General features: G+C 51.1%; 2 protein-coding genes and 1 long non-coding RNA gene across 19 annotated transcripts in view; 2 read left to right on the forward strand and 1 right to left on the reverse strand.

The window, feature by feature from the left end:
* The window catches only part of RFC2 (replication factor C subunit 2), a 113,213-nt gene extending 104,438 nt beyond the window's left edge, over positions 1–8,775 (reverse strand). Inside the window, exon 1 of the mRNA XM_077994523.1 lies at positions 8,772–8,775. The gene's annotated coding sequence lies outside the window, so the exon portion shown is untranslated. The remainder of the gene's footprint in view (positions 1–8,771) is intronic.
* The window catches only part of CLIP2 (CAP-Gly domain containing linker protein 2), a 227,999-nt gene that overhangs the window by 41,765 nt on the left and 159,433 nt on the right, over positions 1–26,801 (forward strand). For all 17 annotated transcript variants that reach the window (XR_013415208.1, XR_013415204.1, XR_013415207.1 and 14 more), the window contains 4 exons: positions 7,468–8,024; positions 22,150–22,274; positions 24,660–24,873; positions 25,532–25,729. Coding sequence is in view for 9 of the 17 variants with exons in the window: in XM_077996630.1 (XP_077852756.1) it covers positions 7,468–8,024; positions 22,150–22,274; positions 24,660–24,873; positions 25,532–25,729 (1,094 nt within the window). In the remaining 8 variants the exon portion in view is untranslated. The remainder of the gene's footprint in view (positions 1–7,467; positions 8,025–22,149; positions 22,275–24,659; positions 24,874–25,531; positions 25,730–26,801) is intronic.
* LOC144339821 (uncharacterized) lies at positions 509–1,797 on the forward strand. The gene is made up of 2 exons (XR_013415227.1): positions 509–789; positions 1,226–1,797. It is a non-coding gene; the product is annotated as an uncharacterized LOC144339821 (long non-coding RNA).

The raw sequence follows: 26,801 nt of genomic DNA on the forward strand, positions 1-26,801 counted from the left end.
TGTCTGTCGGTCCCTGCAAGGTCCCTCTCGGTTATTTTATTTATTTACTTATTTATTTATTAATTATTTGAGACAGAGTCTCGCTCTGTGACCCAGGCTGGAGTGCAATGGCACGATCTCAGCTCACTGCAACCTCCACCTCCTGGGTTCAAGCAATTCTCCTGCCTTGCCTCCCGAGTAACTGGGATTATAAGTGTGCGCCACCGCACTGACTAATTTTTGTATTTTTAGTGGAGACAGGGTTTCGCCATGTTGGCCAGACTGGTCTCGAACTCCTGACCTCAAGCCATCTGCCTGCCTTGGCCTCCCAAAGTGCTGGAATTACAGATGTGAGCCACTGCATCCGGCTATTTTTTATTTTCTATTATTTTTACTTTTTTGTAGAGATGAGATCTCTCTGTGTTGCCCAGGCTGGTCTTGAACTCCTGGCCTTAAGCGATCCTCCTGCCTCAGCCTCCTGAGTAGCTGGGACTACAGCTTGAGCCACCGTGCCTAGCTTCCTCTTGGTGTTTCTTTTCTCTTCTTTTCTTTTTTTTTTTTTTTGAGATGGCATCTTGCTCCCGTCACCCAGGCTGGAGTGCAGTGGCACAATCTTGGCTCACTGCAACCTCCACCTCCCGGGTTCAAGCAATTCTCCTTCCTCAGCCTTCCGAGTAGCTGGGATTATAGGCATGTGCCATCATGCCTTGCTAATTTTTGTATTTTTAGTAAAGACGGGGTTTCGCCATGTTGGCCAGGCTGGTCTCGAAGTCCTGACCTCAGGTGATCCGCCTGCCTCGGCCTCCCAAAGTGCTGGGATTACAGGTGTGAGCCACAACACCCAGCCGGTATTTCTTAACTGATTCATATTTTGTTGTTCCCTATTCCTCTTCCCCCACCCCCAGGCCACTGAGCCCTGTGCTAGATGTGGGGAAGCTCCTGAACTCTGCTGTGTCACCAAGAATCACATCATAAACACTGTCCCACATAACCTGGACAAATAATGTTTTAAAGGTTGCTTAATAATCTGAATGACGTGATCATAATTTATGTAACTGCTCCTCGGTTTGGAGGCACTTAGATTCAGTTTTTTATTTTTGTGAAGGTCAAGATAGTGAGTCAGTTTTTTCCTTTCTAAATTATTTCCTTGCGAAATAGGCTAAAGAGCGCATTCCTTATTTTAGTTTTTCTTTTAAAACATACTAGATTGCTGGCTGGGCACCATGGCTCACACCTGTAATCCCAGCACCTTGGGAGGCCGAATTGTAGCTGCTGGCACCCCCACTCCACCCCCTTGCCAGGCCCTGTTTGGCCATGCCTGTTGCCCACAGTGTCTGACACAGGGTCTGGCACCTAGTAGGTCCTCAGGAAGTGGGGTCCCTTCCTGATTGAGCAGGTATGCAGAAGGCCAGCCCCCCATCCCCAGGCAGGGCAGGACCCGCGTCCTTGCAGGCGGAGGGGAGAACGCGTCATCTGGGCGCCCTGGTTATCCCCACCAGCTGCAGGACCACACCACCAGCTGCAGCCACCTGCACCGTGTCCTTAGGCCCTTGTCATGCTTTGAACTTGAAACTTGCAGTAAATTCCTTTGTGGCTTTTGTCTGGGCAGGAATCACTATCTAGGGAATAAATCAACTGCATGTAGGAGGTTAATTTAAATTTTTTTTTTTTTTTTTTGAGACAGTCTCACTCTGTCGCCCAGGCTGGAGTGCAGTGGCACGATCTCGGCTCACTGAAACCTCCACCTCCTGGGTTCAAGCGATTCTCCTGCCTCAGCCTCCCAAGTAGCTTGGATCATAGACACCCACCACCACACCCAACAAATTATGGTATTTTTAGTAGAGACGGGGTTTCACCATGTTGGCCAGGCTGCTCTTGAACTCCCGACCTCAAGTGATCCACCCACCTTGGCCTCCCAAAGTGACCAAAGTGATAGGATTACAGGCATGAGCCATCGTGCCTGGCCTATTTTAATTATTTTAGAGATGAGGCTTCACTCTGTCTCCCAGGCTGGAGTGCAGTGGTACGATCATGGCTCACTGAAGCTTCCATTCCCTGGGCTCAAGCAATCCTCCTGCCTCAGCCTCCCAAGTAGCTGGGACTACAGGAGCAAGCCACCATGTCTGGCTAATTTTTGTATTTTTTGTAGAGACAGGGTCTCACTGTGTTACCCAGGCTGGTCTCAAACTCCTGGCCTCAAGCGATCCTCCTGTCTCAGACTCCCAAAGTGTTGGGATTACAGGTGTGAGCCATGGCGCCCAGCCTCATGTGAGGTTTAAGTCTGTGTTGCTGGGCCCAGCTGGAAGTCAGTAGCGGCTCTTTGCCTTCATGCGGGTTTGCTGGGGAACTTGGAGGGCAGTGAGGCCCAGGCTGTGCCCGTAGGGAGCTCCCAAACAGCTTGCCTTTGACTGGCCTGTGAGGATATGGACTGAGGAAGCACCTGTTAACCAGGTTTCAGAAACTCCATTGTACATACGTCGGCTCCCCTGGGAGGAGTCTTAGGACATGGTGAATGTCAGTGCTGGGAAGGACCTTAGCTATTTCTGACCTGGTCCTTTGTTATGTCATGAGGAAACTGAGGCACCCATCTGGGAAGGCACAGACTTGGCTTGCCCCGGCCAAGCCAGTGTGTCCCTGATGACTCCCTGGAGAGACAGGGAATTTCCCATGGTTTCCCAACTGCAGGAAACTGAAAATGTCTCAGCATGCATGGAATTTGATGAGGGTTTTGTCCCTGTGATGCGGGGGCAGCTGAGGGTCCCACTACTGAGAGGAAGAATGAAGCGAAGTACCACGTGCAGTTGCCATGGGCTCGTGGCTTGGATTTTTGCAGCTGTTGAAACAGCTGGACCCTGGGCCTGTGACCCCTGGGAGGGGAGGGAGTCGGGGAGAGATTACCTGAGGGTCCGCCTGGGCCAGGACAGCTGGGGACAAGGACAGCTGAGCAGGCAGCTTCTCACCAAGAATAGCCATGCTGGGTCACCTTCCACCTAGGGACCCTTCTCTGGGCTCTAAGCACGGAGGGCGGGTAGAAACAGATCTTAGCTGGGCTACAGCGGTTCTGTTCAGTTAGCAGAGGTCACAGAGCTCTCTGTCTGCATAGGAAAGTGCCCTAGAAATGGATATGGGGTAGGAGCTGGCGCCTGCCAGGCACCCACTGTGCGTGTGGTCAAGACGAATGGTTCTGGCTCGGCATGGTAGCTCACAACACCTATAATCCCAGCACTGTGGGAAGCCAAGGTAGGAGGATCGCTTGAGGCCAGGAGTTTGAGACCAGCCTGGCCAACATGGCAAAACCCCATCTCCAAAAAAAAAAAAAATAGCCTGGCGTGCTGGCGCACACCTATAATCCTGGCTACACAGGAGGCTGAGGCATGAGAATTTCTTGAACCTGGGAGGCGAAGGTTGTGGTGAGCAGAGATTGCGCCATTGCACTCCAACCTGGGGACTCCAGCCTGGGCAACAGAGTGAGACTCTGTCTCAAAAAAACAAAAGAGGGAGGGTTCTGAAGCCAGACCAGCTGGGTGTCCTCCTCGGCCTGGATGACCTTACCCTGTTTCCAAATCTGCAAGGTAAAAATATGATGTGTTCTTATAATGAATAGCCCGGCATGGTGGTGCATGCCTGTAATCCCAGCTACTTAAGAAGCTGAGGCAGGAGAATCACTTGAACTCGGGGAGCGGAGGTTGGAGTGAGCTGAGATTGCACCAGTGTACTCCAGCCTGGGCAACAGAGTGAGACTCCGACTCAAAAAAAAAAAAAAAGTGCTCTGTCCATTGAGGAACATGCAGTTGGCACTTCATAAATGTAGATGCTATTTTAATTATTTTATTTTGTTATATATTATATTTGTTTTTTATAGAGACAGGGTCTTGCTATGTTGCCCACACTGGTCTTGACCTCCTGGGGTCAAATCATCCTCCCGTCTCAGCTTCCCAAGTAGCTGGGATTAGAGGCTGTACCACTGCACCCAGCTTATTTTATTTATTTATTTATTTTTAAGAGATGGGAATCTTGCTATGTTGCCGAGGCTGGTCTTGAACTCCTGGACTCAAGTGATCTGCCTGCCTCGACCTCCCAAAGTGCTGGGATTACAGTTGTAAGCCACTGTGCCTGGATTATTTTATTTTCTTTCTCTTTTCTTTTCTTTTCTTTTCATTTCTTTTCTTGAGATAGGGTCTTGCTCTATCACCCAGGCTGGAGTGCAGTGGTGCCATCTCTGCTCACTGTAACTTCTGCCTCCTGGGTTCAAGCTATTCTCGTGCCTCAGCCTCCCAAGTAGCTGGGACTACAGGCATATGCCACCACTCTTGGCTAATTTTTTTTTTTTTTTTTTTTTGAGGCGGAGTCTCGCTCTGTCGCCCAGGCTGGAGTGCAGTGGCCGGATCTCGGCTCACTGCAAGCTCCGCCTCCCGGATTTACGCCATTCTCCTGCCTCAGCCTCCCAAGTAGCTGGGACTACAGGTGCCCGCCACCTCGCCCGGCTAGTTTTTTGTATTTTTTAGTAGAGACGGGGTTTCACTGTGTTAGCCAGGATGGTCTTGATCTCCTGACCTCGTGATCCGCCCGTCTTGGCCTCCCAAAGTGCTGGGATTACAGGCTTGAGCCACCGCGCCCAGCCTAATTTTTGTATTTTCAGTAGAGACGGGGTTTCCCCATGTTGGCCAGGCTGGTCTCAAACTCCTGACCTCAAGTGATCTGCCCCCCAAAGTGCTGGGATTATAGGCATGAACCACTGTGCTTGGCACGAGACTGGGTAATTTATAAAGAAAAAGAAGTTTAATGGACTCACAGTTCCATGTGGCTGGGGAGGCCTCACAATAGTGGCAGAAGGCAAAAGGCACGTCTTACATGGCAGCAGACGAGAGAGAATGAGAGCCAAGTGGAAGGGGAGACCTCTTATAAAATCACCAGATCTTGTGAGACTTATTCACTACCACGACAACAGTATGGGAAAACCACCCCCGTGATTCATTCAGCTCCCACTGTGTACCTCCCAAAACGTGGGAATTATGGGAGCTTCAATTCAAGATGAGATTTGGGTGGGGACACAGCCAAACCAAATCAGCTCTGCTGCCTATTGTCTGGGAGCTCAGGTGAAGCACCTTGTATCTCTGAGCCTCAGTTTTCTCATCTGTGAAATGGGGGCAGTTGGGGATCAGATGAGCTATCGTATCTTAAGCTCTTAGCACGGAGCCTCATGCAAGCCTGTGATTACTATGGTTGTTTTTTGTTTGTTTTGTTTTGTTTGTTTGTGTTTTTGAGATGGAGTCTCACTTTGTCACCCAGGCTGGAGTCAGTGGTGCTGTCTCAGCTCACTGCAACCTCTGCCTCCCGGGTTCAGGCGATTCTCCTGTCTTAGCCTCCTGAGTAGCTGGGATTATAGGCACCCACCACTACGTTCTGCTAATTTTTTTGTATTTTCAGTAGAGATGGAGTTTCACCATGTTGGCCAGGCTGGTCTTGAGCTCCTGACTTCGGGTGATACGCCTGCCTCGGCCTCCCAAAATGCTGGGATTACAGGCATGAGCCACCAAACCTAGCCACCTTTCCACCTTCCTGGGTCTGTGGACCCGGAGGCCTTAGGCTGGGCTGCAGCTTGGGGAGGGGAGAGAGGGGGGCGCCCAGGAGAGAGTCAGGAGGGTTTTCTTTTCTGTCCCAAGAGAGACAGAAGGGGACATCTTTATGCAGGAAGTCTGTGGCTGTGTCCCTCTATTAGAAAATAGGCTGGGAGCCTTTTGTGTGCCCTGTAACTGTCTGAGGGCGAGGATGGGGGTCTCGGGGACCACTTGCACAACATCTGGGTCACACATGGGGCCACAGGGGGTCTCAGGTCAACAGCTGAGGGCCTGAGCCCACCCGGTGGGCAGGTGGCTTATTTATTTTTATTTTTTTTTTTTTTTTGAGACGGAGTCTCACTCTGTCCCCCTGGCTGGAGTGCAGTGGCCGGATCTCAGCTCACTGCAAGCTCCGCCTCCCGGGTTCAGGCCATTCTCCTGCCTCAGCCTCCCGAGTAGCTGGGACTACAGGCGCCTGCCACCTCGCCCGGCTAAGTTTTTTGTATTTTTAGTAGAGACGGGGTTTCACTGTGTTAGCCAGGATGGTCTCGATCTCCTAACCTCGTGATCCACCCGTCTCGGCCTCCCAAAGTGCTGGGATTACAGGCTTGAGCCACCGCGCCCGGCCGGGGAGGTGGCTTATAATCTTTGAGAATGGGTTCATCCCTGACCCGGGACTTACAGTTCCCTTGAGAAGTGGAAAGCCCTTGCTTCTGTGTTTGTTTTGCTTTTGTGTTTTTGTTTTTGTTTTTGTTTTTGAGATGAAGTCTTTCTCTTTCCCCCAGGCTGGAGTAAAGTGGTATGATTTCAGCTCACTGCAACCTCCACCTCCCAGGTTCAAGTGATCCTCCCACCTCAGCCTCCTGAGTAGCTGGGATTACAGGCGCCCGACACCACACACGGCTAATTTTTTTTTTTTTTTTTTTTTTTTTTTTTTGAGACGGAGTCTAGCTCTGTCGCCCAGGCTGGAGTGCGGTGGCCGGATCGCAGCTCACTGCAAGCTCCGACTCCCGGGTTTATGCCATTCTCCTGCCTCAGCCTCCCGAGTAGCTGGGACTACAGGCGCCTGCCACCTCGCTTGGCTAGTTTTTTTGTATTTTTTTTAGTGGAGACGGGGTTTCACCGTGTTAGCCAGGATGGTCTCGATCTCCTGACCTCGTGATCTGCCCGCCTCAGCCTCCCAAAGTGCTGGGATTACAGGCTTGAGCTACCGCGCCTGGCCACACCCGGCTAATTATTTTATTTTTAGTAGAGACGGGGTTTCACCATATTGGTCAGGCTGGTCTGGAACTCCTGATCTCAGGTGATCTGCCTGCCTCGGCCTCCCGAAGTGCTGGGATTTCAGGCGTGAGGCACCGCGCGCAGCCTGGAAACATTGCTTCTGAGGGCATACTTTCCTGGGGACACTCTGGAGGGCTGGAGGAGTAGGGGGAGACCTGAGGAGGACCGGCCCAAGACCACACAGCCAACCATTCCTGCCTTGGTTTCCATGGCAAGACCTCATCTCTACAAAAAATACAAAAATTAGCCCAGTGTAGTGGCAGGTGTCTGTGATTTCAGCTACTCAGGAGGCTAAGGTGGGAGCATCGCTGGAGCCCAGGAAGTCAAGGCTGCAGTGAGCCATGATCTCGCCAATGCACTCTAGTCTAAGTGACAGAGCAAGACCCTGTCTCAAAAAACAAATAAATAAGGGTTAGGTGTGGTGCCTCATGCCTATAATCCCAGCACTTTGGGAAGCCAAGGCAGGCGGATTACTTGAGGTCAGGAGTTTGAGACCAGCCTGGCCGACATGGTGAAACTCCGTCTCTACCCAAAAATACAAATCAGCCACCTCCCAACCCTAGACTCTGTGCACCTGGGGCCACCCAGGGGCCAGTTCCACGCCAGCCCTAACAGCCACCTCTTTCCCTCTCCCTCTCCTTCTCTGCAGGCTCCCCGCTGCACAAGCAGTCATCCGGACCCTCCTCCTCCCCGGCCGCAGCTGCTGCCCCCGAGAAGCCGGGCCCCAAGGCGGCGGAAGTGGGGGATGACTTCCTGGGGGACTTTGTGGTGGGCGAGCGGGTGTGGGTGAATGGCGTGAAGCCAGGCGTGGTGCAGTACCTGGGCGAGACGCAGTTCGCACCGGGCCAGTGGGCCGGCGTGGTGCTGGACGACCCGGTGGGCAAGAACGATGGCGCGGTGGGCGGGGTGCGCTACTTCGAGTGCCCGGCCCTCCAGGGTATCTTCACACGGCCCTCCAAGCTGACCCGGCAGCCCACGGCCGAGGGCTCGGGGAGTGATGCCCACTCCGTGGAGTCACTGACTGCCCAGAACCTGTCATTGCATTCGGGCACGGCCACACCCCCGCTGACCAGCCGCGTCATCCCCCTGCGGGAGAGCGTCCTCAACAGCTCCGTGAAGACGGGCAACGAGTCGGGCTCCAACCTTTCCGACAGCGGCTCTGTGAAGCGGGGCGACAAGGACCTGCGCCTGGGAGACCGTGTGCTGGTGAGTGCCGGCAGTACTGGGCTCTGGGCCCAGCCTCCCTTCCCTCCCCTGCTCCGCCTCACTTGGCCGAGCTGGCCCCCCCGGGCTGGGCAGGGTGGGGACTCAAAGGGGTCTCGGACAGGGTCCAGCCTGGGATACCCATTCCTCATCAGGACCATACAGAGTGACAAGACAGGAGACTGTTGCTGTGTGACCCTGGGCAAGTGTCTTAAACTTTCTGGGCCTCACTCTTTCTATCGGTAAAATGGGATTTTTTTTTTTTTTTTTTTTTTTGAGATGGAGTTTTGCTCTTGTCATCCAGGCTGGAGTGCAGTGGCATGATTTCAGCCGGCTGCAACCTCCACCTCCCGGGTTCAAGCGATTCTCCTGCCTCAGCCTCTCAAGTAGCTGGGATTACAGGCATGGGCCACCATGCCCAGCTAATTTTTGTATTTTAGTAGAGACGGGGTTTCACCATGTTGACCACGCTGGTCTCGAACTCCCGACCTCAGGTGATCCACCCGCCTTGGCCTCCCAAAGTGCTGGGATTACAGGTGTGAGCCACCGTGCCCCACCAAAATGGGAATTTTAATCATACTTCAGTCGTAGTTGGAGATGCATTAAAATGTATCACTCATTTTAGACAGTGCCTAATACTACGTACCACATACATTTTGGCCATTATTGATATTATCTACTGATCCAACTCATCCACATGCACGTGCCAGGCATGTACTGGAAAAGGCTGGGAACTGGATGTTCTCAAGACCCCTGGTCCTGGCCAGGCACAGTGATTCATGCTTGTAATCCTAGCACTTTGGGAGGCTGAGGTGGGAGAAATACTTGAGCCCAGTAGTTCAAGACCAGTCTAGGCAACATAGTGAGACCCTGTCTTTACAAAAAAATACAAAAAATATTAGCCGGGCATGGTGCATGGCCCTGTACTCCCAGCTACTCAGGAGGCTGTGGTGGGAGGATGGCTTGATCCTGGGAGTTAGAGGTTGCAGTGAGCCAAGGTGGTGCCACTACACTCTAGCCTAGGTGACAGAGCCAGACTCTGTTTCAATAATAATAATAATAATAAGGCCAGGCATGGTGGCTCACACCTGTAATCCCAGCACTTTGGGAGGCCAAGGCGGGCAGATCACCTGAGGTCAGGATTTTGAGACCAGCCTAGCCAACATGGCGAAACACCACCTCTACTAAAAATACAAACATTAGCCAGCTGTGATGGCGTGTGCCTATAGTGCACACGCAAAAATTAGCTGGGCATGGTGGCCCATGCCTGTAATCCCAGCTACTTGGGAAGCTGAGGTGGGAGAATCACTGGAACCCAGGAGGGAGAGATTGCAGTGAGCTGAGATCACACCACTGCACTCCAGCCTGGGTGATAGAATGAGACTCTGTCTCAAAAACGCAATAATAATAATAATGGTAATAACCCTTTGCCCAGGGCCAGGAGGTGCAGACACCTTATCAGCTACAACCCGAGTGATCAGTGTTGTTGAAGTTGAGAGAATTGGGTCGCTGGAGCTGACAGCTTCCTGCCAGGGGCGCCTCTTCTCCACTAGTCCCAGCTGTTAGGGCCAGGTTGGAAAGGGGTCAGTGACCCCCAAGTCTTCTAGAGTATGAATACAGCAGTGACCTGGGTTGGTGGTGGTCAGGTGGACGGGACAGGGCTGTGTTTTCCTATCCAACCAGGCTGTGGTGGCCTTGGGCTAACCCTACGCCTGGGACCACAGCATTGGGAAGAGACTCACAGGGTACAAGGAAGTCCCTGATGGGGCCTTCTGGGCCTGGGGTATGAGGAGCTGTCGGTGGGGCAGGGGTCCCTGTGTCCATTCTGCAAAGCTTCCTGGGGGAAGGTGGGAAGTCATTCCAACCCAAGGTGGGGAGCACAGGCTTGGAGCTCCAAAGCCGAGTGGAGAAGGGCAGGGGGTCTGGGGACCCAGAGCAGGGACCCCCAAAGAGTATTACTGCCTAGGGTCCTCCCTCCCTGCTCTGAGAACCTGGCAAAGGTTTCTCCTGGAGGTTTCTGGAAAGAGCCTTTGGGGTTGTGGGCAGGGGTATGAGAGGAGATGTTTACACCCATGGCCCTGTTGAATCCTCAAGCCAGTGCTGTGATGTGGTTTTATCATCCTTACTTTATGGATGGGGAAACTGAGGCTCAGGGAAATTTTTTTGTTTTGTTTTGTTTTGTTTTGTTTTCTAGTTTTGCTCTGTCGCCAGGCTGGAGCACAGTGGCGCGATCTCGGCTCACTGCAACCTCTGCCTCCCAGGTTCAAGCAATCCTCCTGCCTCAGCCTCGCGAGTAGCTAGGACTACAGGCACATGCCACCATGCCCAGCTAATTGTTTATATTTTTAGTAGAGGTGGAGTTTCACCATGTTGGCCAGGATGGTCTTGATCTCTTGACCTGCCCATCTCGGCCTCCCAAAGTGGTGGGATTACAGGAGTGAGCCACCGCGCCCAGCCTCAGGAAAGTTTAATAACTTGTCTGAAGTGACAAGTGCCTGCCCACTGAGCTGTGTCCCTCTCTGCCCTGGCCAGGGTGAGGGCTCTGCTTTTTTTTTTTTTTTTTTTTTTTTAAACAGGGTCTTGTTCTGTTGCCCAGGATGGGGTGCAGTGGTGCAGTCATAGCTCACGGCAGCCTCAAACTTGGTCTCAAGCAATCCTCCTGCCTCAGCCTCCCAAGAAGCTGGGACTACAGGCCCATGCCACCACACCTGGCACCACGCCTTTGCTAGCCTGGTTCCCCTGGACAGAACTTCCCCTGGGTGACCTGGTGGTGAGCGTGGCCAGATGTGGTCCCTGCCCTCCAGCCATCTTCAGCTTACAGGAGACAGACCACGAGGCCAGTGACCACAGATATTAGTGTCTCCTTATAGAGTCTGCCAAGTGTGCCGTGGTGCTCTCAGAGCCTGGCCTGGTGGGGACGTTGCCCCGAGGAATGGTGTGAGGGCAGAACTTAGGGAATGGCCTGGCATCGGCCTAGTGATGTGGGGCCAGAACATCATGCCAGGCAGAGACCTGTGGGCTGAGAGACTAGAGAAACTGTGAGAAGAGGCCCGGCGATATGGTTCACACCTGTAATCCCAGCACTTTGGGAGGCCGAGGCAGGTAGATCACCTGAGGCCAGGAGTTTGAGACCATCCTCACCAGTACGGTGAAACCCCCTCTCTACTAAAAATACAAAAATTAGCCGGGTGTGGTGGTGGGTGCCTGTAGCCTGAGCTACTCGAGAGGCTGAGGCAGGAGAATCGCTTGAACCTAGGAGGTGGAGATTGCAGTGAGCCGAGATAGTGCCATTGCACTCCAGCCTGGGTGACAGAGCGAGACTAGAAAAAAAAAAAAAAAACTGAAAAGAGCAGGGAGGCTGAGTGGTCAGTGGGGGAAGCCAGGGAAAGATCACAGCCCAGAGGCTGACCTGGGTGACCCCACAGGGCCAGGAGTCTGGGATGGAGCTGGGTCTTTGCTATAAGAGTCGAGGTAGCATTGGAAGCTGCAGCCACGTGACGGATTCCTGGGTTAAGGACATCGCACCTGCTGCTTGGTGGGGATGGGATCGGAGGGGGCAAGAGTGGAGCAGGGGCCGGGCGTGGTGGCTCACACCTGTAATCCCAGCACTTTGGGAGGCCAAGGTAGGCAGATCACCTGAGGTCAGGAGTTTGAGACCAGCCTGGGCAACATGGGGAAACCCCATCTCTACTAAAAAATACATGGGGACGGGCACCTGTAATCCTAGCTACTCAGGAGGTTGAGGCAGGAGAATCACTTGAACTTGAGAGGTGGAGGTTGCAGTAAGCCGAGAGGGTGCAACTGCATTCCAGCCTGGACAACACAGCAAGACTCCATCTCAAAAAAAAAAAAAAAAAAGACCAGACTGGAGCAGGAACAGCAGTGCCCAGGAAGGAGGCTGGACTCCTGGCCCCCTGCACCATCCTGTCCAAAGAACTTGTTTTGGGACTGTCACTCTGCTCTTCCTCTTGTGGTTCTCAGGAACGCCAAACCCAGCCAACAGGACCCGGGCAAACGGCTTAGTCTCCCTGACCTGTCCTTCAGGCTCTCCGGGGTCTGAAGGCACCTGCTGGGGGTGGGCACAGCAGGGAAATCAGGCCTGGGTCTGTGTTATTGGACAAGTCACTTATAGAGCCTCATCCTCATTCATTCATTGATTCACTTGCCATGTGTCCGTTCAGCAAAATGGCCATGGCCCAGCACTCTTGTTTTGTTCTATGCTTTTTTGGGGAGCATTAAGAGAGCTGATGGCAGCCGGGCACGGTGGCTCACGCCTGTAATCTCAGCACTTTGGGAGGCCAAGACAGGCAGATCAGTCAAGGTCAGGAGTTGGAAACCAGCCTGGGCAATGTAGCAAGACCCTGTCTCTACTAAAAATACAAAAAAAAAAAAAAAAAGCCAGGTATGGCAGTGCATGCGTATGCTCCCAGCTACTAGGGAGGCTGAGATGGGAGGATCACTTGAGCTTAGGGAGTCAAGCCTGCAGTGAGCCATGATCAGACCACTGCACTCCAGCCAGGGCAACAGAGTGAGATGCTGTCTCAAAAAAAAAAGGAGAGAGAGAACTGGTGGATGTGAGAATGTGTCATAGTCTGCAAGGAGCTATGGCTGTGCACAGTCTGACTAATATCGTGGGAGTGCCCTGGGCATGGGCCTGTGACTCTGCTAGGGCGAGAAGTGGAGGCTCTGGGGGTTACCGACCAGCCTAGATTGCTCGCTGGATTGGGGAGCAGCAGGTTTGAGGCCAGTTTGATCCTGCCTGGCATTCCCCCTGTACCTGCTCTCCCTGCAGGGTGTGGGAGCTTCTGACCATCTCAGGGTGTGGTGTGCAAGAGAGGGGCACGAGGTGGACACTGCCACTGCTCTAGAAGTGTCTGCTAAGACCTGGCCTGTCTGCAGGGTTGGCAGCAGCAAGGGGGCTGGGCTACCTTGACCTTGACTTCTCAATCTTTAAGTAGATTGCATCCTATGGTTGACATATTGCTTTCTAGGTACATACCTCACACTAGACACTGTGCCTAGCACTTTTTTTTTTGAGACAAGGTCTCGCTCTGTCACCCAGGATGGAGTGCAGTGGTGCAGTCATAGCTCACTGCAGCCTCAAACTCTTAGGCTCAAGTGATCCTCCTGCCTCAGCCTCCTGAGAATCTGGGACTACAGACGTGCACCACCATGCCTGCCTAATTTTTTAATTTTTTAAATTTTTTGTAGAGATGGGGGTCTCGCTATGTTCCTCAGGCTGGCCTCAAATTCCCAGCCTCAAGCAATCCTCCTGCCTCAGCCTCCCAGAGTGCTGGGATTACAGGCATGAGCCACCAAGCCCAGCCTAGTTTAGGATTTAGGCTAGGGAAGAGAAAGGACATTCCAGGTTGGAATTACAGAGAAGCAGGATCCAAGACTCATTGTGTAGACAGAGTGGCAGAAACCTGGTGCCAGAGAGGAGGGGCTGAGAAAGTAACCCCACCTGAAGGCCAGAGACCAGAGAGAACCAACCTAGACTCACAGACAGGCCTCAGTGGCAGAGACACCAGAGCCCTACCCAAGAAGGAGACAAAGGAAGGTGGGGTCCGGTCTGGAATCAAGCCCAGCTGAGATTGAGAAGGCCACAGAGTGTAGTAAGAAGAGATCCACCTGGCTTTCACTCCCTGACTACTCTGAACTTCAGTCTCTTCTTCCATGAATGTGGTAACAGTGCCCGTCTCATGGAAATGTCAGATTTGGAATTCTTGTCTTTCATGTGCCAGGCGCACGTAGTTGGCCCTAGGAGATGGTGGGACAGGAGCTAGTTCTAACTGGGGAGCTGGATTTACTTAGGCACACTTGAGGCATACTTGGGGTGTCAAGAGAAATTAACATTTTATTTATTGTTAATTATTAAATAAATTATTATTTAATATTTTTTGTAAATTATTATTAAAAAAAAATTTTTTTTTAGACAGAGTCTGGCTCTGTCGCCCAGAGTGGAGTGCAGTGGCACGATCTTGACTCACTGCAACCTCTACCTCCCAAGTTCAAGCGATTCTCATGCCTCATCCTCGCAAGTAGTTAGGATTACAAGCGTGCACCACCCACCTGGCTAATTTTTGTATTTTTTAGTGAGACAGAGTTTCTTCATGTTGCCAGGATGGTCTTGAACTCCTGGCCTCAAGTGATCCACCCACCTCAGCCTCCCAAAGTGCTGGTATTACAGTGAGTCCAGCAGTAAAATGAAATTAACATTTTAGAAAGTCATAGGCCAGGCACGGTGACTCACACCTATAATCCCAGCATTTTGAGAGGCTGAAGTGGGTCAATCACCTGAGGTCAGGGGTTCGAGACCAGCCTGGCCAACATGGGGAAACCCCGTCTCTGCTAAAAGTACAAAAATTAGCCAGGCGTGGTGGCGGGCGCCTATAATCCCAGCTACTCAGGAGGCTGAGGCAGGAGAATCGCTTGAACCCAGGAGGCGAAAGTTGCAGTGAACTGGGATCCTGCCATTGCACTCCAGCCTGGGCAATAAGAATGAGACTCTGTCTCAAGAAAAAAAGAAAGAGGGGGTGGCGGGGGGAAGAAAAAATATTTAGGTTCAGATAAACATGGTAAATAAATATACACATTTATTTTCAATCCCTCCTGAATTTGCACTAGAACAACACTGAAGAGATGTTTGGGGTTTTTCTTTTTTTGAGATGGCTTCTTGCTGTGTTGTTCAGGCTGGAGTGCAGTGGCATGATCCTAGCTCACTGCACCCTCAAACTCCTGGGTTCCAGTGTTCCTCCCAACTCAGCCTCCTGAGTAGTTGGGACTACAAGTGTGTGCCACCACACCTAGCTAGTTTCTTAATTTTTTTAGAGAGGGGGGTCTTGCTGTGTTGCCCAGGCTGGTCTTGAACTCCTGGACTCAAGTAATTCTCCTGCCTTGGTCTCCCAAAGTGTTGGGATTACAGGTGTGAGCCACCACACCCAGCTATGAAGAGAAACTTTTTTTAAAAAGAGCTAGTGGCGGGGAAAGAGGAGAAGCAATCAGTGTCCATCCAGAAACCCTGGATGTTCAGTAACTGGCCACATATTGGCCTCTAGAAATGAGGCTGCCATTGGGGCCAGGAACAGAATTGGTTTAAAAGTCTTTAGATTCAGCTGGGCACAGTGGCTCACACCTATAATCCCAGCACATTGAGAGGCCAGGGTGGGCTAATCACTTGAGGCCAGGAGTTCGAGACCGGCCTGGCCAACATGGTGAAACTCCATCTCTACTAAAAATACCAAAGTTAGCCAGGTGTGGTGGCGGGCGCCTGTAATTCAAACTCCTTGGGTAGCTGAGTCAGGACAATCTCTTGAACCCGGGAGGCAGAGGTTGCAGTGAACTGAGATCACACTGCTGCACTCCAGCCTGGGAAACAGAGTGAGACTGTCTCAAAAAAAAAAAAAAAAAAAAAGAAGAAGAAGACTGGCCATGTACAGTGGCTCACACTTGTAATCCAAGCACTGTGGGAGGCTGAAGTGGGAGGATTGCTTGACCCCAGCAGTTCCAGACCAGCCTGGGCAACAGAGTGAGACCCTGTCTCTAAAAAAATAAAAAATAAAATTATTCAGGTGTGGCGTCGCATGCCTGCAGTCCCAACTACTCAGGAGGCTGAGGAGGGAGGACCGTTTGAGCCCAGAAGTTTGAGGCTGCAGTGAGCCATGAATGCAGCACTGCACTCCAGCCTGGGTGACAGAAGGAGACCCTACCTCTAAAAACAAAAACGAAAACACCTTAGATCCCCCACCCCGTCCCTGTCCCTGCGTTGCCTGGTGACTGTTCCTCTAGCTGATGTCTGGTATGGACACTTGGTCCCCCTGAGAAGATCATAGAGAATTATTGGGTAGAAGGATCCCAGGCAGGAGGGACTGAAAAAGGAGGATGAAGTGAACATGTGTAATTTTTTTTTTTTGGGGGGGGACGGAGTCTTGCTCTGTCGCCCAGGCTGGAGTGCAGTGGCGCACTTTCTACTCACTGCAAGCTCCACCTCCCGGGTTCACACCATTCTCCTGCCTCAGCCTCCCGAGTAGCTGGGATTACAGGCGCCCACCACGCCTGGCTAATTTTTTGTATGTTTAGTAGAGATGGGGTTTCACCATGTTAGCCAGGATGGTCTCGATCTCCTGACCTCATGATCTGCCCACCTCAGCCACCCAAAGTGTTAGGATTACAGGCGTGAGTCACTGCACCCGGCCGAACATGTGTATTCTAAGTGCCCCCTAACCCTACGTGGCTCCCCGAGCCCTGGCGGCCACAGCTACTCCCTCCATAGTGAAGATTACAGGAAACTTCTCTGGAGAAAACAGCTGGTCCTCTGAGAAATAAGAGAAGGTGATACAGCCATTAAATGTGAACAAAACTGCCACTGAATATGTGAGTATGAATATTCATGCTCATGAATATTCATGTATGTATAAATATTCAGTGAACAAAAAGCTCTGGGGAATGAAAAATATCACAGAAATAAGAAACTGCACGGAAGTGTTAAAAGATAAAGTTAAGAAAATATTTCAGGAACTAGAACAGAAAGGAAACAGGCCGGGGGCGGAGGCTCACACCTGTAATCCCAGCACTTTGGGAGGCCAAGGTGGGTGTATCACAAGGTCAGGAGTTCGAGACCAGCCTGGCCAACATGGTGAAACCACATCTCTACTAAAAATACAAAAATTAACCGGGTGTGGTGGCGGCCGCCTATAATCCCAGCTACTTGGGAGGCTGAGGCAGTAGAATTGGGAGGCAGAGATTACAGTGAGTCGAGATCATGCCACTGCACTCCAGCCCAGGGAACAGAGTGACTCCATCTCAAAAAAAAAAAAAAAAAAAGAACAGGAGCCAACAGAGAACATTAGAGAACCTGTTTACAGAAAAGGGGAATGTCGAAAAAGGAGGGGAGAAAATCAAATAATTAATTCAAGAAAATTCCCCAGATTGATAAGGGTGTTTCTTGATTGAAAGGGAGCCCGGACAGCGGATGGAAAAAGGCTTACATCAAAGCACCTCTTTGTGGCTGGGTGACGTGGCTCATGCCTGTAATCCCAGTGTGTTGGGAGGCTGAGATGGGAGGATCCCTTGAGCCCAGGAATTTGAGATCAGCCTAGGCAACATATTGAGACCCTGTGTCTTAAAAAAAGAATGAGGGTAGCAAGAGAATTCAAAACACATGTTCACACAAAAACTTGTGTAAGTAGGTCAGGCGCAGTGGTTCATGCCTGTAATCCCAGTGCTTTGCGAGGCCAAGGCAGGCAGATCGCTTGAGCTCAGGAGTTCGAGACCAGCCTGAGCAACATGGTGAAACTCTGTCTGTACAAAAAAATAAAAAAATAAAAAAAAACTTGTACAAGAGTATTTGTAGCCACATTATTCATAATAGCCAAAAAGTAGAAACAACCCTCATTGTCCATCAACAGATGAATGGACAAGCACAATGTGTTCTGCCCATACCATGGAATATGATTTGGCCATGAAGAGAATGGGGTACTGATGCCTGCTGCAATATGATTGGACCTTGAAGACACGATGCTAAGTGAAAAAAGCCAGACACAAATGGCCACATATTGTGTGATTCTATTTCTTTTCTTTTTTTTTCTTTAGACGAAGTCTCACTCTGTCATCCAGGCTGGAGTGCAGTGGCACGATCTCGGCTCACTACAACCTCTGCCTCCCAGGTTCTCCTGTCTCAGCCTCCCGAGTACCTGGGATTACAAGCGTGCACCACCACGCCTGGCTAATTTTTCGTATTTTTAGTAGAGACGGTGTTTCCCCACGTTAGCCATGCTGGTCTCTAGCTTCTGACCTCAAGTGATCCACCTGCGTCGGCCTCCCAAAGTGCTGGGATTACAGGCATGAGCCACTGCACCCGGCTGTGTGATTCCATTTCTATGAAGTGTCCATAACAGGCAAATCTGTAGAGACAGGCTAGAAATAGACTAAGGGTTTTCAGGGGCTGCCAGAAAGATGGAATAGACAGTGATTTCTCCTGGGTATGGAGCTTCTCTTTGGGATGATGGTTCTGGTATTAGACGGTGGTGATGGTAGTGAATATACTCAAAGCTACTGAATTATGTTTTTATTTTTATTATTTCTTGAGATGGAGTCTCGCTCTGTCACCCAGGCTAGAGTGCAATGGCGTGATCTCAGCTCACTGCAACCTCCGCCTCCTAGGTTCAAGCAATTCTCATGTCTCTGCCTCCCGAGTAGCTGGGATTATAGGCGCCCGCCACCAAGCCCAGCTAATTTTTGTATTTTGAGTAGAGATGGGGTTTCACCATGTTGTCCAGGCTGGTCTCAAATTTCTGAGCTCAGATGATCCATCCACCTTGGCCTCCCAAAGTGCTGGGATTACAGGTTTGAGCCACTGTTCCTGGCCTGTATATTTATTTTTTATTGTTGTATTTTATTTTATTTTTTGTAGAGATGGAAGTCCCACTATATTGCTCAGGCCGGTCTCAAAGTCCTGGCCTCAAGTGATCCTCCTGCCCCAGCTTCCCAAAACACTAGGATTACAGGCATGAGCCACCATGTTTGGCCCTGTATGTTTTAAGATGGTTAAAATGGTAAATATTGGCCAGGCGTGGTGGCTCAAGCCTGTAATCCCAGCACTTTGGGAGGCTGAGACGGGCAGATCACAAGGTCAGGAGATCGAGACTATCCTGGCTAACACAGTGAAACCCCGTCTCTACTAAAAAAATACAAAAAACTAGCCGGGCGTGGTGGCAGGCGCCTGTAGTCCTAGCTACTCGGGAGGTTGAGGCAGGAGAATGGCGTAAAGCTGGGAGGCGGAGCTTGCAGTGAGCTGAGATCCGGCCACTGCACTCCAGCCTAGGCGACAGAGCAAGACTCCGTCTCAAAAAAAAAAAAGGTAAATTTTACATTATGTGAATTTACACCTCCATTAAAAAAAAAAAAAAAGAGTGAGCCAGGCACAGTGGGTCATGCCTATAATTCCAGCACTCTGGGAGGCTGAGGAAGGAAGATTGTTTGAGGCCAAGAGTTCAAGACCAGGCTGGGCAACATTGTGAGACCTCATCTCTACCAGAAAATGTTAAAAATTAGCTAGGTCTCGTGGTGTGTGCTCTAATCTCAGCACTTGGGATGCCAAGTGCTGAGCACTTGGGGATGCCAAGTACTTGGGAGGCCAAGGCGGGAGGATCACTTGAACCCAGGAGTTCCAGGTTGCAGTGAGCCATGATTGCACCACTGCACTCCAGCATGGGTGACAAAGAGAGAGCCTGTCAAAAAAAGAAAGAGGGAGAGAGGGAGGAAGGAGAAGAAAGGAAGAAAGAGAGAGAGAGAGAGAGAGAGAGAGAGAGAGAGAGAGAGAGAGAGAGATTGGAAGGAAGGAAGGAGAGAAGGAGAAAAGAAAAGAATGAGATAGAATAAAATATTTTGGCCAGGCACGGTGGCTCACGCCTGTAATCTGAGACAAGCACTTTGGGAGGCTGAGGCAACTGGATTGCTTGAGCCCAGGAGTTTGAGACCAGCCTGGGCAACGTGAAGAAACCCCATCTCTACAAAAAAAAAAAAAAAAAAAGCCAGGTATGGTGGCCTGCATCTGTAGTCCCAGCTACATGGGAGGCTGAAGTGGGAGGATCGCTTGCCCAGGAGGCCAAGGTTGTGGTGAACTGAGATCATGCTACTGCATTCCAGTCTCAAAAAAAATAAAAAAGAATAAAGAATAAAACATTTTCAGACATAGAAAGCTCAAAAATGTACCTCCTCATGCACCTTTTCTTAGAAAGCTGTGGGAAGATGTTCTCTACTAAAATAAGTAGCATACTGGCCGGACGTGGTGGCTCACACCTTAATCCCAGCACTTTGGGAGGCCAAGGAGGGCAGATCACCTAAGGTCAGAAGTGCAAGACCAGCCTGGCCAACATGGCGAAACCCCGTCTCTACTAAAAATACAAAAATTAGCTGGGCATGGTGCCAAATGCCTATAATCCCAGCTACTCTGGAGGCTAAGGCTGGAGAATTGCTTGAACCCGGGAGGCGGAGGTTTCAGTGAGCCGAGATCACGCCATTGCGCTCCAGCCTGGGCAACAGAGCGAGACTCCGTCTCAAAATAAATAAACAAAATAAAATAAGTAGTAAACTAAGAAAGAAGAGGCAGGAAATCCAGAAAACAGGACCAAGCCCAGGACAGAGGTGAGGCGGTTGTCAGGGTCACAGTGACAGGAGACTCCAGGCCAGTGGCCACACTCCAGAGAGGCCAGCAGCCAGCCCAACCCGGAGTGGGTCCCATGGCTCTGGGAGAGACATCTTCAGAAAGAACTTGATAGAATTCCCAATGCCTCTGAGCATCTTGGCAGGAGATTTAGACTGTTGAAAGAGTTGGGGTTGAATTAGCATTGAGACTATTAAAACTAGGCAGACAGGCCACGTGCGGTGGCTCACACCTGTAATCCCAGCACTTTGGGAGGCCAAGGCAGGTGAATCACTTGAGGTCAGGAGTTTGAGACCAGCCTGGCCAACATGGTGAAACCCCATCTTTACTTAATATACTAAAAAATTAGCTGGGCATGGTGGCGCATGCCTGTAGTCTCCGCTAATCAGGAGGCTGAGGCAGGAGAATCACTTGAACCTGGGAGGTGGAGGTTGCAATGAGCCAGGATCGTGCCACTGCACTCCAGCCTGGGTGACAGAGTGAGACTCTGTCTTAAAAAACAAACAAACAAAAACCACTAGGCAGACAATCATCAAAGATAGTTATTTACAGGGAAAAAATTTTTCTGGAAAGGAAAAGTAACTGCAATACATCATCTTCATCTATGAGTCCTATCCACTTCGTCATAGTACTGCAAACCTGGAGTCAGATCAAAATTTAGATATGGAATACAACAATCAGCTGGGCGTGGTGGCGCGCACCTGTAGTCCCAGCTACTCAGGAGGCCGAGGCAGGAGAATCAATGCTGTCTCAAAAAAAAAAAAAATTTAGATATGGACCTGGTGTGGTGATTCACCCCTATAAATCCCAGCCTTTTAGCCATTTGGGAGGCTGAGGCAGGAGGATTGCTTGAAGCCTGAAGTTCGAGACCAGTTCGGGCCACATATCAAGACCCTGTGTCTACAAAAAAATTTTTAAAACTTAGTTGGGTATAGTGGCACATACCTATTGTCCCAGCTACTCTGGAGGCTGAGGCAGGAGGATCACTTGAGGCCAGAAATTTGAGACCAGCCTGGGCAACATAGGAAGATCCTGTGTCTACAAAAAATTTTTTAAAATTTTAGCTGGGTATGGTGGCACACACTTATAGTCCCAGCTACTCAGGAGGCTGAGGTGGGAGGATTGCTTAAGCCCAAAAGTTTGAGGCTGCAGTGAGCTATAATTGTACCACTGCACTCCAGCCCGAGCAACAGAGCAAGATCCTATCTCAAAAAAAAAGAAGGAAAGAAAAAGAGAAACTACTTTTAGGGTTACCATTTATTGAAACTCTAGTATATGCTAGACACCGTATATACAGTGCTTAATTCTCATGAAAACCTTTTTATTTTATTTATTTTATTTATTTATTTTTTTTTGAGGCAGAGTCTCACTCTGTTGCCCAGGTGGAGTGCACTGGCGCAGTCTCGGCTCACCACAACCTCCGCCACCCAGGTTCAAGCGATTCTCCTGCCTCAGCCTCCCAAGTAGCTGGGATTATAGGTGCCCACCACCAGGCCTGGCTAATTTTTGTATTTTTAGTAGAGACAGGGTTTCACCCTGTTGGCCAGGCTGGTCTTGAACTCCTGACCTCAGGTGATCTGCCCACCTTGGCCTCCCAAAGTGCTGGGATTACAGGCGTGAGCCACCACAGCCAGCCCTGAAAACCCTTTTACAGATGAAGATGCTGAGGCTCAGAGAGGTTAGGTAACCTGCCTAGGCACACATAGCTTCTAAGTGATAGAGTTTGAATGCAGGTGTGTGTGTCTGTCTTCAAAGCCTATGCTCTTGCCTGGGTCAACCCTGGGAGGCACTGGTTAACCTGTCTCCCTCTCAATCATCCTTGGGTGTCTCTCCCTCCCCATTCCTGGCTCCTGTGTCCTCTGCATGCTGGAAGGGATGGATGGGATAAGCCTGGGCTGGTTGCCCCTGCCGTCTCTGCCTGTGCCACTGCATCCTCTAGACCTGAGTCTCCCTGTGTGCTGACAGGTCGGCGGGACGAAGACTGGCGTGGTGCGGTACGTGGGGGAGACAGACTTTGCCAAGGGCGAGTGGTGTGGCGTGGAGCTGGACGAGCCCCTTGGGAAGAATGATGGGGCGGTGGCGGGCACCAGGTATGGTGGGCTTCTTCTGGGGAGCATGGGAGGGGGTTCCTCTCCCCAGAGTGGGTGCAGGGGATGGAGATGGGACATTGGAGGAAGCTAGTGTCCAGCATGTAGTGTCAGACACCATAATATAAGTCCTTTCCCCTTCCCTCTTTCCCAACAGCCCACTAAGCTGGATAGTGGGATTATCATCCCATTTTACAGATGAGAGTATGGAGGCCAGAGAGGTCATTGTTCAAGGTCGCACAGTCACAGGCAAGCGCAAAGAGTATCTGTCCCCGTGTTCTCTTCTTCGTGTCACTCATGGCTAAGTGGGGTGGGAGCCCTCAAAAAGGAGAGGGAGGCCAGGCACGGTGGGTCATGCCTGTAATCCTAGCCCTTTGGGAGGCCGAGGCAGGTGGATCACTTGAGATCAGGTGTTCGAGACCAGCCTGGCCAACATGGTGAAACCCTGTCTCTACTAAAAATACAAAAAATTAGCTGGGTGTGGTGGCACACACCTGTAATCCCAGCTACTTGGGTGGCTGAGGCATGAGAATCGCTTGAATGGGGGAGGAGTAGGTTGCAGTAAGCCACGATCACACCACTGCACTCCAGCCTGGGTGACAGAGCGAGACTCTGTCTCAAAAAAATTAGCCAGGCATGGCATGGTGGCGTGCACCTGTAGTCCCAGCTACTTGGGAGGCTGAGGCATGAGAATTGCTGGAACCTGGGAGGCGGAGGTTGCAGTGAGCTGAGATCACGCCGTTGCATTCCAGCCTGGGCAACAGAGCAAGACTGTCAAAAAAAAAAAAAAAGGGCAAGGCAGCAGTCCCTGCCATCTGGCATTGGGGTCCCCTGAATGACACATGAAATAATCAAACAGTGCCCAGCGCTATATGGCCAAAGGCAGGCCTCACAGATGGGTTCCAGGTCTCATACCATCTCTGATGAAAAGGAGTTGACTGCTGGCGTTGCTGGGTTAGGAGGATCTGAGGCTGTGTCTGGGCTCATGGTGGGTGGAGGAGTGATGTGGTAAGTGGACCATGTCTGTCACAGGTGTGGACTAAGGTGAGGCTACCTGAGTCCCTGTGCAGTCCCTGGACTGGATTCTGTGGTTGAGATGAGGCTGTGACTGCTCTGAGCAGAGTGGTCACCATGGCACAGGGGAAGAGCCAGGCTTGGGCCAGGCCTTGAAAGAAGGTAGGGTTTCCTTTTGGAAGAGGCTTGAGAGGGATTATGCTAGGTAGGGGCTGAGAGCACAGAATGAACAAAGACCTGGAGGTGGGAAAAGGCAGGATAAGGTGGCAGTTTTAAGGTGAATCAGAAGGTGAATGGGGGCCAGGCATGGTGACTCACGTCTGTAATCCCAGCACTTTGGGAGGCTGAGGCTGGATCACTTGAAGCCAGCAGTTAAAGACTAGCCTGGACAACATAGCAAAACCCCATCTCTACAAAAGATACAAAAATTAACTGGGCATGGTGGCACACGCCTGTGGTTTCAGCTACCTGGGAGGCTGAGATGGGAGGATTGCATGAACCCAGGAGGCTGAGGCTGCAGTGAGCTATGATTGCACCGCTGCACTCCAGCCTGGGTGACAGAGCCAGACCCTGTTTCGAACGAAAGAAAAACACTGGTTGGGCCCAATTCTCGTGGTCCAGTGTGGAATCCGTGACCAGAGAGGTCTTGAGAGAAGACGGGAATCCGGGGTTTCCATAACAATGCTTTGCCTTCCTGTTTGCAAGATGAATGTTTCTCTTGACTCACTTTTGCTTTCAGAATTCAGGGGTGGATTGGACAGCAGTCCCCACGCCACCCCAAGGTTTCTCTTTCAAGCTTTTGCTTCTCCATACAGGGACTTTGTGGGCAGAGAGCTGATGGGATTCCTTCATTCTGGGAGTGGTCTGAGGGTAGCCTGAGAGTGGGGCTGTAGCTGTGGCTGGGGTCTCTGAACAGTCGTGGGAGCCAACCTTAGTGGGCTTTGGAACCCAGCAGACTGGAGGACCAGTCTCAGCTTTGCTATGTAACCAGCTGTGTGACTGTGGGCAAGTTATTTAACCTCTCTGAACCTAAATTTTCTCATTTGTGAATGTAGATAACTTTGGGGGATGGAGATGAGCATTCATTTAAAAAGACTGGCACAAAGTGGGTCCCAGTAATTATTTCCTACTTCCAAGAGTATCCTCGTTGGCTGTTCACAGCTGCAGAGACTCTCAGACCCTACTCACCTCTATCCTTTTTCTGAGAGTCCTATCTATCCACCTGGAAGATTTCCACCTTGGAGTGTCTTTCCACATGGACCCCAAGGAGGTGTCTTTCTCTTTTTCTGCTGGGCTCTGAAGAGGCAGAAGAGGCAGGGGAGGCTCCAGGCTTTGGGGCCGTGACAGCAGCGTGGGTCTCTCCTGCGTCCACAGGTACTTCCAGTGCCCACCCAAGTTTGGTCTCTTCGCGCCCATCCACAAGGTGATCCGTATCGGCTTCCCGTCTACCAGCCCAGCCAAGGCCAAGAAGACCAAGCGTATGGCCATGGGTGTGTCAGCACTGACCCACAGTCCCAGCAGTTCCTCCATCAGCTCCGTCAGCTCTGTGGCCTCCTCCGTGGGGGGTCGGCCCAGCCGCAGTGGCCTGGTGAGGGTGGGGCTGCAGAAGGGGATTCTCTGGTGTGTGTTTGGGAGGGGTGAGGATGTACAGAGATCCAGGTGTTCTGATCTGCTCCTGACTTACTCTAGTTCCAGTTTGGGATTTTTGAACAAAGTAGAAAGTGCATATCTTTTAATAGGGAAAATTGAGCCATTTATGTTTATTGTCATTTTTATATAACTGATTTATTGGAAGCCTAAGCTTTTCTCTGGAAGTTAAGGAGGGTTATACAGATGCAGGGCAAGGGGTTCAGAAAGGTTGGCATCAAACCCTGGATGAAAGGAAAAGAGGAAGCTGCTCGGTGGCTATGGGCAGAGGGCATTCTGTCCAAACCCAGTCTAGGGTTGGAGGTTCCTCTTGTCCTGGGAAAAAGTGGCCAAAGTGAGGAAGTCAGAGGCTCTGGCTATCAGGAGCTGACTCTTCTGAGATGGGGAATTTCCTGAATCTCAAACATCAGGATTTCCCGCTGGGTGAGTCTGCAGGGTCCAGGATGTCAGAGTACTGGCAGAGGAAGAGCAGGACCCTGGGAGTCAAGGCACTTGGGCCCCCCACCTGCTGCGTTGCTGTAGGTTAGGCTGGACAGAGCGAGCCTGCCCCACAGTGCTTCAGATCCCTGAGACCCACCTGCACGCACACCTTCCTGCAGCTCACAGAGACCTCTTCACGCTACGCCCGCAAGATCTCGGGCACCACAGCCTTGCAGGAGGCACTGAAGGAGAAGCAGCAGCACATTGAGCAGCTGCTGGCCGAACGAGACCTGGAACGGGCCGAGGTGGCCAAGGCCACGAGCCACATCTGCGAGGTAGAGAAGGAGATCGCCCTGCTCAAGGCACAGCATGAGCAGGTGAGTGGCAGGTGGGGCTAGGGGTGGAGCTTCTCCAGCCAGTCTCATAGAGTCTCACCCACTCAGAGCGGAGACCCTGGATGGGGTGGGTGCAGAGAAATATGAAGATAACACAAGCAGTTCCCATCCCCTGCTTTCCACAGATAAGCCTCAGTGACCTGGTGAATTTCCTTCCAGTCTTTTCTGCCTATGTATAAGGAAACGTACACCTACTTTCAGAATCTGGCTACAAGCTTGTATATCTTGCTTTTTTATTATTTATTTTCTTTTTTTCTTTCTTTTTTTTTTTTTTTTTGAGACGGAGTCTCGCTCTGTCGCCCAGGCTGGAGTGCAGTGGCGCGATCTCGGCTCACTGCAAGCTCCGCCTCCCGGGTTTACGCCATTCTCCTGCCTCAGCCTCCTAAGTAGCTGGGACTACAGGCGCCCGCCACCTCGCCCGGCTAGTTTTTTGTATTTTTTAGTAGAGACGGGGTTTCAGTGTGTTAGCCAGGATGGTCTCGATCTCCTGACCTCGTGATCCACCTGTCTCGGCCTCCCAAAGTGCTAGGATTACAGGCTTGAGCCACCGCGCCCGGCCTCTTTCTTTTTTTTTTTGATGGAGTCTCGCTGTGTCGCCCAGGCTGGTGTGTAGTGGTGCAGTCTCAGCTCCCTGCAACCCCCACCTCCTCGGTTCAAGCGATTCTCCTGCCTCAGCTTCTTGAGTAGCTGGGATTACAGGCAAATGCCACCATGCCCAGCTAAGTTTTGTATTTTTCTGTGGAGATGGGGTCTTGCTATGTTGCCCAGTCTTGTCTGAAACTCCTGACCTCAAGTGACTCTCCTACCTTGGTCTTGCAAAGCAGTGCAATTTTTACAGGCATGAGCCACGTGTCCTGCCTCTTCCCCATCTTGATGTCTGCGTTGCCATCTATCACAGGCTTTGTCCTTAATGACATCTGATGTGACTAGTCCCTGCTGTTTAGATTATTTCCAATTTTTCACTTTTTTTGAGACAAAGTCTCACTCTGTCGCCCAGGCTGGAGTGCAGTAACGTGATCTTGGATCACTGCACCCTCCGCCTCCTGGATTCAAG

This window comes from Macaca mulatta, chromosome 3, assembly GCF_049350105.2.
Source record: "Macaca mulatta isolate MMU2019108-1 chromosome 3, T2T-MMU8v2.0, whole genome shotgun sequence".
NCBI lineage: Eukaryota > Metazoa > Chordata > Mammalia > Primates > Cercopithecidae > Macaca > Macaca mulatta.